Source organism: Pantherophis guttatus, chromosome 4, assembly GCF_059756535.1.
Source record: "Pantherophis guttatus breed Tessera chromosome 4, ASM5975653v1, whole genome shotgun sequence".
Lineage (NCBI taxonomy): Eukaryota > Metazoa > Chordata > Lepidosauria > Squamata > Colubridae > Pantherophis > Pantherophis guttatus.
In genome coordinates, this window is record NC_142066.1 from 122,014,439 (window position 1) to 122,027,172 (window position 12,734).

A 12,734-nucleotide genomic window follows, 5' to 3' on the forward strand; every position below is an offset into this window, starting at 1 on the left:
ATATCCCAGAAGACTATAGTGATAAGGTGACCAACTTTTTTACAATGAGGAGGAGGACACGTGCATGTCGTGTTTCAGTAAGAAGTAAACAAAGCCACTTGCGCACGGCGCACTCTTGCGTGCGGTGCACTCTCTCAAAACAATTATCCTGTGCAGAGTGCATGCGTCTCAAAATTGCATCTCACCGCACTGTACCAAGCCTTGACGAATCGTCATGTCAAATACAAATACATCACATCACATGCAACCGATTGGATCGCCATCGATCGAATACGGAGATTTATAGATTAGTCTTCAAATATCGAAAAGGAGGACATGTAGAAGGCCATTTTTCGAGAGAGGACAGAACTTACAAAAGAAGGACTGTCCTCTCTAAAGGATGACGATTGGTCATCTTAATAGTGACAAATAATATATATATAATATATATCCACCCAACTCACTCATGGTGACTGCAGGCACTTTACAGGAGTAAAAGCTTTTTCCAGGAAACATGCATGCTTCTGGTTATGAAGTTACCATGAATGCATTGGTTAGTAGTAGTATTACTATGAAAGAATAGATTTTCAAATGCGGTAATAATGAAGTAAATTGCTGGGAAATCACCAGAATCTGCAATGAAATGTATTTACATTGATGGATTCTTTCTGTCTGTTTTTCTGTGAGTCTATTCATTTCTTGGCTTTGAAAAAACTTATTACGGGGATGGGGGGGTGGATGTAGGGGAGACAACACTTCTCCAGCAATCTGTTTCAGGCAACAAATAAACATATTCTGTTTGTGGGTGGCCAGCATATTAACACTGATTCTTTTTTTAAAGTAAAGTAAAAGAGGTCTCCAGATACCATATAATAAGAGATGTTTACTTTAAGCTAGTTCCACCATGGGTCATTTTTCTGATTGTCAAGGCTGCTGTATTCTAACGCTGGTAGATTTCAGCCTGTTACTTCTATTTGGCATTTTGAAAAAGAAACAGGAACCAACCTGAATGCTGTGAGGTACTCCACATCTCCCATGGGGGGATCTAGGCCACCTGTCCAAGCAATATTTATATTATAACCTTCACCAGGGCCACTTCCAACCTAAGAGGAGGAGGGGGAAGGAGGGGGAAATGCCGGAGGGAAAATGGAGAGGAAAGGCAGAGAGTGAATCAAAATAAGAAAATGCACAAAAATGTCCTTTTGAAACCAACTTCAAACAGCATGTCAAATCAACCTGGCCCCACTTGACAAGGACTGTTCTGGGTTATGCACTTGTTCCACCCTGTCCCCACTCCCAGTGGGCCATTTGGTAATCTAATGCAATTTAGAGCACCAATGTAGGATGAGAAAATTAGGGGTAATCATGCAATGCAATTACCTGAAAAGATACAAATAAAAAATGGGGTTGTAAAGAAATAAACTTAACCTCATTTGGGGCTCCGCTGCCAGGGAAGAAGTTGCCTTCATCATAGCGATGGAGGGAGACATACAGGATGCTGGGGTCAGAATAAAAAGCCTGCTGTGTACCGTTGCCATGGTGAACATCCTAAAGGGGAAAGAAAACAGATGACAAATGCAATCATGTCCAAGAGTTCTTTGCTTTCTCTTCTTCTCCTTCTCCTTCTCCTGTGTCTCAGTCTTAGTCTTTCTCCTTCCTTCTTTCATTCTTTCCTTCCCTTTTTCTCTCCCCTTTCCACCCGCCCTTCACCGCTCTAAACTTCCTGAACTTTCAGGCAAATTACTCTTTAATACACTCATTTTTTAAACTGGCTTCTAAAAATCAGGAAACCACAGTGAGCATGCCCTTGAGACTCCAGATGAGCAGTCATTGAGAAATCCCAGTCCTTTTGTACAATTAGATATTATACACCGGCCCTTTGTACTCCTTGTCTCAGTGATGGAATCTAGCATCCTGTTTTATGGAGGAATTTTATGACTTATTAACTGCCAACAGTTCATAACCCCTCAGGCTTAATTAACTTGGTTTCATTGGCTTTTAAAAGGGGGGATAGGCAAAACTTGAAAATACAAACTAGTATTTTACAAAGGGATCTATGGACTATAGAACTCAAGCAGTCTTTGTTGTTTGCAATTTTTGACAAACACTAAAAAGTTCATGCATTCGTTGATTTTTCAAATTCTACTACTGAGGTCAAAGGGTTTGCAACCAGCTGAGTAAATTGGTTTCCTTGAAACATTCAGTTCAGTTAGCAGTCCCTCAGCAGCAAGACCCACATCAAAAGGGAATCCAGATGCAGAAAGGACTTTATACTTCATTTCATAAAATCTTGACGTGCAGTTGATGTGTAAGAATATGATCTCATTAGTTTCAAGCAAACTGAGCTTCCAAAGGCCACAAATGCCATTCATTTTGTATGATATGAACTGGCAGGACACTTGATAAATGACTAAATTTACTAATATTCTGACCAAGAATTAATTATACCTAACCTTCTATGTGCCTTACATACAGCTAGTACATGTGTGCTAAATATTTTCAGTAATTTTTTTCTAGCATTTTTAAATAGTAAGGCTTATCATGTTTCCTTAAATTAATTCTTATTGTAAAAGCATGGGACTCCCTTAAGGGAAGTATAGAAAAAAAATGTTTTTAAGCATAATAGTTTTGGAAATGAGGCCACTAGAAACTATATGCTACCTGATTTGAGGAAAATCTGGGAAACAACATTGCCAACAACTTATCAAGGCTCTGCCACTTCCAACTTGAAAGACTCGAAGTAAATTTACCATGAAGTAGAGGGCATAAAACTACTGTGCATCAATATTTAATATTGCAATTAAATCAATTTGCTCCTCCTCAAATTATTGAGACTATCACTATCTTCACAATGCTTAGCATGTTTCTTCTAAGGTTTTCCTTCTCATTCCCGCACACATTGCATATATAGCCCATCACTTTTTCACAAGGGCTGGCAGGAGTGTTTTTGTTACATGCTCCTTCAAGAATAGAGTACATGCTGCTTCAAAACTTTGAAGAATGGTACTCTGTACAATCTTAGTAAATATTTATCACCACACTGAAAAACATTAGGCAATAAAATATCTGAGAGCTGCCCATTCCAACAGCAATTGTTCAGTAAGAATAGTGGAGATCAAGTTGGGGCCATTCTTTTGGTCAGAGCAGCTAATTGTCATGGATTTCTTTCACAGACTTGTTTTGTCCCTGCTATGTAATTCCTCACTAAACTAGATTGAAATCTATTGCTATTCTTATTTTTGTTGCTTTTATGTATTAATTGTATATCTTGCTTTTCCACAAAAGTTACACTCTAGGTGGCTAACTTATAATGAAATAAAAATGAAATTAAAAAATTAAAATGTCATGCTCTTAAACACATAAATAAGGGCTCTCGGGAAATGGAAACTTACTTATAATTCAGCTAAAATACCCCAAACTATTATGAATGAACACATCTTTGCTTGCTGATGGAGTTCTGAGTGTAGTTATCAAGTCTTTCTTTTGCATTCATTCCATATAGGCCCATGATAGCAACAAGATTCAGAGAAGATTTTCTCAGAAGAGTTTGAAAGTCAATCTGTTCACATGTAAGTAAATAGAAAGTGGAACGAACACATCTTCTAAATATGTGAGTTCCAAAACATATCAATGAAGTGAGTGGTGCAACATTCAGAGTAGTGTTCTTAGGCAACTATGTAATTAAATGAGTACAGAACTGCTTCTGAAATCTGCCAGAATTAATTTAAACTTTTCTATAAAACTCAAATAAATACCTGAAAGCTCTTTGCTATTTTACCATGCTAATATCTTTATTCTTTCTTTATTCTTGCTTAAATGTGTATGTATGGGTCTATCTGTGTAAATAAATGTAAATAAGGAGATATTTAGGGATTTGTCCATCCATCCATCCATCCATCCATCCATCCATCCATCCATCCATCCAAAAACCTGTCTTCATTCACTTTGAGATACTTTAATTCCATTTATAAATGAAGAAAATCATGAACAGGGTCATATTTCCGCTGAGAAGCTTCATTGAGGTATGTATTGCATTTCAGAGATATTATGACCCTATCATCTCCAACTATAAGGTTCATGTTTTTTTTTTTCTGGGCTGCTTTAAAAGGCAGATCTTGAGTTAAAATACTATTTTAATTTATGACTGGGACTGGTAATTTAATATACCAAATCCTTATACACAATAACATTTGAGAGAGGGCTAACTTAAAGATATCCAAGAGATTAAGAAAAAGAATTTCAAAAGTTTAAATTATAATATAACAATTATTATTTACAAATAGTACTTTAGAAGGTCTTTATTCCTGCTTCTGCATTCACACAATATACTCAGTATGATTAAATACTAATGATTAAGGAATTCACTACATAATGTATCACAAATGACACAAACTTTTTTATTTTAGTTATGATTCTGGTATTTATTAGGTGAGTGGTAACTTGCATTTTCAGATATTTGTGTGTATGTGTGTATACATACAAAAATAAAATGAAGCCAATAGTGAATACTGTGGATATGACAGGAGTGAGAAGGAGATGGTTCTTTCTTGTAACACTAATAGTTGCTGAAACTTAAAACTATTAATTTTTTATAACAAGAAAAAAATCAAATTAATTTATTACCGTAGTTCCACTTGTATTACATTACAAGTAACTAAAAGCTGTGATGAGCTGTGATCTAATACTCTTTCCTCTTACTATTTTTCCCACAATTGCAACCCTGATAGAGAGTCAGCATCATGCTGACTTTCATGCCAAAAGCGGAATTATAGGTCATAGGGTCTTGCTTTCTAGGCCAGGACTTTAACCATTACACCAAACTGGTTCTCATAGTCATAGTTATTGATCTCAGGTAATAGCCTCTCAACTAAATATTGATTGTTTCTAGATTTGAGTAACATAAACTAAACCACAGTTTATAATGGCAGCAAAACTATATTCATTTTTTTAAAGCTGATAGTCTGGAACTTGAATTAATCAGTTTATAGAACAAGAACATTTTTCTTTACTTGTGGCTGTATAGATTTTACACGGCCACACACCAAGCAAAAAAAAAAAAAAAGGAGTAAGTGACCTAGAATTATTCGGTCTTTCTCTTGATGTAATTAAATATCTTCTGTTCTAGTGAGAATATGAGTCTTCCAAATAATGAAATCTAAATATGCTATCATATGCTATTTATTTAATGATAGTCTAAGCCAATATTCAAGTTCAGAAATTAATAGGTCAATACAAAGTGGAACTACTCAATAATCCTGTGGGATGTTTCATGAATGTATAATGTTGCAATAGATAAATTTATATTAATGCTAATGTAGGATTATGTGGTTTCTAGGAAAACAACTCATGTGAAAAAGAGCAAAATACAGTTTAAATTAAATTAAATACATCATCATTACAGTTTATTGTTTTAAGATTTTCAAATATAAGAAAGACAAATGGAGTCTGACTGTACCATTGGTAAGAATTTTTGGGCCACCTAGTCTTTAAGATCTGAGTTCTTTCAACTTCTAATCGAAATGGGCTATCAAAGTTTTATGACAAAGACAGAAATCAGTCCAAGTAATTAAATAGTGTCCTGACCAAAAGGCCATCTTGCAGAATATTACTTATGAATCACATTTTTGAACCACACATCTACCTCACAGAGAGATGGCTTTAGATACATATTACTATCTGTATGCTAGTTGAAAAATACTAATGGAGCTTACCTGGGACCTGCTAATAGCATAAATACTCAGAAATGTTACAGTATTTGATTTCATAAGAACATCTTCTGCTTCAGTTAATGTACAGAATCTTCATTTAATTTGTTCTTTTACTAATTTAAAAACCACTACCACTCATCTAGCCAATACAGGGGGTGACATATAATATAGTCTTTGCAACATGCACGATTTCAGATAAACTGACTGCATTTCCATAAGCCATAGCCACCATAGCAGACAGTTCGTTTGGGGAAAGCTGTTTAGCTTATGAGTTACAAATTTCCATTGTTTGACATAGCGAATGAATTTTTGGAATGCTTCTTCAGTTTCATCCAAAGAAAGAATTGTGATTTCCTGTTCTTTCTATTATTTTGGTGGCTCAAAAACAACCAATTTCTCCATGGTATTATATCAAATCATTGGATCCTGATTTATAGTTATGTTCCAATTGCTTCATTTATGCCCTATTATAAACTCTACCCTATTTGCATCTACATTTTCATCAAATGCAGAAGAATAATGACATATCTGAGATATAGGCAATGTTACTGAAAATTATACTGTTTTCAGGAAAATTGTCAACAAATAATCTAATAAGGTTTTGTTGGAATTTGCTATAGTCTACTGTTACAAGGTATTATCAAGAGGATATGAAGCTAATTCTAAAGAATAGATTGTTCCTCTACTAAGCTTTCCTACTATGATCTATTATTATCATAAGACATTGTATTGGCTTGAAGTTTTCATATTTTTATGTGGAAGTATTTAAATGCAGAGACTCTCTTAGCAGCAGAGAGCAATACTGGCCCAAGAAGTCCCTCACTGCAATTTCATGCTTTGTGTGCAGATAGTAAATTATGTCCAAGGTTAGCATTCGCTAAATGCTATCCCATTGTGAAAGGATTAATAGATCTTTCCATAGTGGATGATATTTCCATATAGGTGGAGTCATGTGTACTAGGATATGAGGATATTGTCTCCAATAGGCTTTACTTTGTATTGATAAACTCTACTAATTGATTGTGGAATGACGATAATAAATTGGATTACATTTTAATTAGAGCTCTATTCTGAACATGCAACCATGCAGTTTTATTACATTTTTGTACAGTTTAATAAAGCTGTCATTTTTAGTTTCTCTCAATTTTTCTTTCCCCCAGATTTAAATTTGATTCAAGCCATGATGATTATTTTTTTGAATAAGGTTAATTTTTAATCCATCATTTTGTTATATAAGTATTCTGCAAAAAAAAAATCCTAATTAAAAATATTGCATATTATTTCATTAGTAAAACTTTGCATAACATTTTCATGCATGCATTTTGTGTACATTATATTTATTTTTTAATTTGAAAACTGCATATAGATTTCACTTCACATATTGATTTATAAAATTAAATAAATTCATATAAAAAATTAAGACATATTTCTAATATTGGCTTCATACTGATAGATCCATCATGTTCAGGAACATAGCTATAATAGGGATATAGCTATTACAAACAAATTTATCATAGCTGTCTCTGCCATTGTACCTGCTCTATTAAATAATATTCTCCTGGAAATATGGTGGGCCCCAACCCTGCTGTTCTTTATAAATTGGAAATGGCTTGGATGATCTCACAGGCACTTGTGCCAGAATTTGAGTTTCCCTGTTGCTTGGTTATTAATAATTGTCTTAGTGATTAGAAAGGAGAACTTTTTTTCATTTCAGTCAAAGGCACATAGCGTATTATGGTTTCTCTTGTATATTATTTAAATTGAATTTTCTTTTAGTTTTAATTTTGTATGTAAGCTACCTGGTTAAAAATGATAAGAAGGATAACTGTATAAAAATATTTGTTTAAATAAATAAATAACAGGAAACAGTATTACCTAATTTAAGTATTACCTAATTTACCTAAACATTTTTTAAAATCACAGTTAATCACAGTTAAAGACTGAGGATGAGACCTGAAGTTTTCAGTAAATTTGATCATATGCCAAAGCTGAAAAATATCCATAATAACAGAAACAGATCAGACGAAGTTCTATCTTAATGTGGCTTTTTTTAACACTCAAAATTATTGTGTCATTTCTTTATAAAACTGGTACCTTCCAGAGTTATTGGATTACTACATCCACAGCAAATTGACCACTGAATTATTCTCTAGTACTAATTTACTACTGGATTACCAATTCCAGTAGCCATAGTTGCTAATAATAGAAGGTATAGCCCACTGAGCCTAGAAACACTAAATTGAGAAAAGCTGTAATATAAGAATGCCTTAGTTCCTTTTGGTATTTATTATTCAAAGTTTAATCCTACTCCAATTTTTAAAAAAACAGGAAAAAGTTGAAGTGAATGGGAGAATCTATGGCTTCCCAGCTGTTGTTGGATCATAATTTGAGTCATCCATGACCATTGGCCTTGCTGGCTGTGCCTTAAAGAATTAACATCCAAGAAGATATGAAGGGCCATGGATTTTCCATCCCAAGAGACCAAAAGGAGGAAAATAAACTGAGGTAATCTGACTATGCTACTCATTTCTTGTGCTCATAATCACAAACTGTGACAGATAAAGAATTGTCAAGGCTAACTCAAATATTTCATATGTGTTGGTATATAAAATAAAAATAAAATAATTCTAAAATAAAAAATAGAAAGTAATGCAGCATATCTCCCAACCATTGTATTTTTAAAAAAATCTGGGCAAGGGATATCTATAGTCATATAACTATAGCTTTCTAAAATCAATATTAGCATTACCTGCTCTTTATTTTGCACCATTTTTTGAGAGTTAAAGCGCATTCAGAAGAAGTTGACCAAAAAAACCAATGCAATTGTCTAATTAAAAATAAAGCAGTAATTCAAATATAAATTTCAGTTAATCCTTGATTGAATGGATTAACAAGGGATGGATGTCCATTAAACCCTAATATTCAATAAATGGTAGCTTTTCAGCAGAAAAGCACAATTGTCAGGAGAAAACGTTCTCTACTAGTAGTAGTGAATATAGTTTTGGGGGAAAAAACAGGATTATCTGAACTAAATCCATTATTTCTAAAATTCAGGCAAATCTCATTCAGCAAATAGGGCTTTTAAATATGAAATTTATTAAACCAAAATCCATGAAACCAAGAATTTATTTTTACAACAAAAGAATCCTATTGCTGCATATTAACCTTGCTTTTTCTTTTCCTAACCCCAGCTGAAATTGGAAGATAGGATTGACACTCATTCTTCAATCAATAGTGGAATGGCACATTATTATGTGGGGTATTATGCAGGCCATATGGAAGTTTAAGCCAAATAATTATGATTATATACTTCATAATGTGTAGGGAAATATGTTTGCATTTATAGCTCTGGTTTGATAACAATAGAATTTGGAACCATTTGTATACAATACCATGTTTTTGTGGTTGAGCATTCTATAGTCTATTTGAGCCATCTACAATTCCTGAACCTAGAGCTATAATGATCTGTCTGCAGAGTTCCTCACTTCAACATGGACACTAGTATACCTGTTATCATATATATTGGCCAGCTGCAAGTCTATCCCCCTACTTAACTATCTTCTCATGAAATAAACAGCAGAAATAAAAGCTGTGGACTGGGTTTGTTGCTGTTCATAACACATTCTGAATTTTGTGCCCAGAAGCTATTTTAATAGTTTACTATTAATGTTCTAACAGCATTTGTAATAAAGAGATAAAGCAGTTGTCTCTCAGGGTTCTCTGAAGTCATCTTTCCCCAAATTTGAATAGCGCCACACATACCAAGCAAGAAAGATTGGATGCCCCACCACTTTTCCTCTCACCCATCTCCCATGGGTGAGAATAAGGTAATTACTGTGTGGAATTAGAAGTATAGTTCCTTTTAATTCATTTTGCATGCCTTTATTTCTAAAGCAATTATGGTTTATCAGATTCCAGAAGTAACATTTTATTAATCATTAAATTGACAAGATTTGGACCCATTATCTCCTGTATGATTCTTTCCTACTTAGTCCTTTGCTATGCTCTCTAATTTTCTTGTTGCTGTTTCTGCTTTTCCTTACACCTGAGACAATCACACACAGTGCTGACTGAATGTACAACATGAAGAATAATACTAATTGTTTCCACAGTGGGATTTTAATATTTTTACTTGTATTGTCCATGCTCATATTTATTTTGTTGGTCAACAAAACTACTTCAAAAATTGAACTCCTGCATTTGATCACTAAGCAAAAGAATGATGGTATTCAAGATGTCCATTTTGTAAAGATAATAGATCCAAGCACTTGTCCAATGGAAGTTAGTTGCTAGCAATGTCAGTGCCCACTTTCTTAATTCATGATCTGCATGAAGAGTTCTGTGGTTTCTTTATGACAATTTGGTTCTGTGCTAAGGGTAGTAAACAGTACTACTTGGCTGTTTAACCACATGGCTTTTGTTCACTAGTTTTTCCATCCGAATGTGCTTCCTCTGTATGCTATTGTTGGATATTGGTGGCAAAGAATTTCAAGACAGATGAATTATTGATAATTATTGCCACGAATCTATGTATTGATTATGCTGCAATGGGTTTTACATTTATTCTTATAGTGCTACATCTATACAGAATGTACTGTATACAGGAATATATTATATAAAGATCCAGGTTATGTAATATATTAAATAATATAGCCAGATTGTCTGGTGGTTAAGACACCAGGCTAGAAAGTAGAAAGACCATGAGTTCAAGTCCTGCTTTAGCCAAGAAAGCCAGCTGGGTGACTTTGGGCCAGTTGCACTCTCTCAAACCAACCTACCTCAATGAGTTGTTGTTGTTGTGTGGAAAATAGGAGAAATAAGGTGTGTTGGATATGTTCACCACCTTGAGCTATTAAAAATAATAAATGTGAGATATAAATAAATCAGTATTAATTTGTTAACTATGACACAGGGGCTGCCCATAAAGGTGTTGTCAATTATTTAATAATTTTGCTTTGCTTATGAAGTTTAATACAGTATGTTTAATTACAGATGTCTCTTGATATCTATGATCCTATCATTTGTAGTTTCATGTATCTGTCATAAAAAGACCTGGGTATACATATAAACTTTTTGCATAAGAAGTTTTGGTCTTATTTTACAGACTGGATTTCAAATGATTAGACTGGATTTTTAACAATTAAGTTGTCTGCACAACAATTATGTCATCTTCAGTTCTTCTAGTTACTTGATTCTGGTGGATCTCACTGACTTCACATATTTAATTTAATTTAATTTAATTTAATTAATTCAATTTATATGCCGCCCTTATTCTTCTTAGCATCAATTCACTCAGCCTGCTGGAGTCATTCTTCACAGACCATATGGTGCATGCTGTTGCTCTTTTCTGCAAGGTCCTTTTATTTTATCAGTAGACCTTAGTGTTCTTCCCAGACCATTTGTGGCCCTTTCTGATGATTTCATGAACCTTCTTTTAAGTAGCTCTTTGAAGTCTCCAAAAACAGTACTGGTGTATTGGTGTTTGAAACTGGCATTATTAGAAGAAAATCTCTATGGGACAAAAAGGAAGGAAGCACTCATGGAAAGACGGTGACTATACTATCTGGAACCTAACTGATCAATTTAAATTCATTCAAGGTCTCACTATTTGCTGGTTTGTTACTGATGGTTGAAATGGAACTCCTGTGTATAATTCAAATGCTCATGTTACAGCTCTAAAATTAAATGTTAGTCTGAATTCTCTTGTACGGTCTTTAACTGTGTAAATTACATTTGGATTATTATATATTAATATATATTAAATCCATGAGTTTAAAGTAATAATTATTTTGTGAGTTCTGATATCAGTAAGATTTAGATTATTACAACCTCATAGTTTTCATATACTGTGTATTTAAATTTTTATTACCTGCAAAAATTAATTAAATGTAGCAGGTTAGATTAGGTTGCCAAGATTTATTTCTTGCCTATGCTTTTTCAGTCTTATTGCATTGTTCCTCCTGAAGAGCAGGAAAAACAAAAATGGTATTCATAAATCAATCTTTGGATTTTCCTTTGGGCTGTGGATAAAGTTGGTGCTTAAGTAAAAGGCAAAGCCCAATTAATTATTCATGAGTAGAGTATATAAACAAGATGCCATATGACAACTGCATTTCACTTAATAAATTGTTTGGAACTTCAGTTTTTATTAATAGATAAAATTAATTCACAATGAGTGCCTTTTTAAAACATAAATACTATTCAATAGTATATTTCTGCATGAAAGCCATCATGTATTGGTATACATGTTTTGGAAATATTTTAGAGAAAAATAGTATTCTGTTTCAAGTATATGACTGTTGCAAAACATGCCAAATTATTGTCAGTTTAAGAAAGAAAATCAAACTTTCTACCAAACAAAAAACATGCAATTAAATTAAACTATTTCAAATTGATATTCTGCATGGGAAAGTAAACTTGGGTACCTGTTAAATCATTTCAATAGTGGAATAATCCGTTCATTTAAGAACAGTAAAAGTCACCCTGATCTACTCCTTTTCTCTTTAAAATTGCAGTTAACACCATTAGAATGAAACATACATGTTATGGTTTCAGTCCTGCAATCCTGAATTTAATGGGTTCCCAAATTCAAAGGAAGAATGCACACCTTTATTACTTCTAAGTAGTAAAAGCAGAAAAGATTAATGTAAAGAAGAAAATGCACAGTTTTGTTCTTCCTCCCTTCCTCTCTTTCCCCCCTTTATCTAAATGCACTAAAACGATGATGCTTGTTAAGAATACATACCAGATCTACAATCAATATCTTGCCTATATTTAGCTTGTCTCGCAAGTATTTGGCAGTAATTGCAACCGAATTAAAAAAGCAGAACCCCCTGTGGAATAGAGAAGAACAGAAATTTTATAAAGCACATTGGTCAGGAAACAGCTATAAATAATGTTTAGGAGTGTGTGTGTATGTGTGTGTGCGTGCGTGTGTGTGTGTGTTATAAAAAAGCTGTATGATCTCGAAAGCCTTTTCAGTCATCTGCTAACAATTAGAGCTCCACTGAGACACCCACAGTACAGGTGATTGCCAGTAACCCTAGC

General features: G+C 33.7%; 2 protein-coding genes across 4 annotated transcripts in view; one reads left to right on the forward strand and one right to left on the reverse strand.

The window, feature by feature from the left end:
* Positions 1-9,645, forward strand: part of TWIST1 (twist family bHLH transcription factor 1) — a 162,629-nt gene extending 152,984 nt beyond the window's left edge. For 2 of the 3 annotated variants that reach the window (XR_015734025.1, XR_015734026.1), the window contains 3 exons: positions 3,482-3,548; positions 8,016-8,192; positions 8,879-9,645. The gene's annotated coding sequence lies outside the window, so the exon portion shown is untranslated. The remainder of the gene's footprint in view (positions 1-3,481; positions 3,549-8,015; positions 8,193-8,878) is intronic. The other variant, XR_015734027.1, reaches the window with a different exon arrangement.
* LOC117655026 (histone deacetylase 9) overlaps positions 1-12,734 on the reverse strand; it is a 166,933-nt gene that overhangs the window by 97,269 nt on the left and 56,930 nt on the right. The window contains exons 7-9 of the mRNA XM_087893687.1: positions 12,433-12,520; positions 1,408-1,527; positions 985-1,082 (exon numbers count right to left, since the gene is read on the reverse strand). Of these exons, the coding sequence (XP_087749813.1) occupies positions 985-1,082; positions 1,408-1,527; positions 12,433-12,520 (306 nt within the window). The remainder of the gene's footprint in view (positions 1-984; positions 1,083-1,407; positions 1,528-12,432; positions 12,521-12,734) is intronic.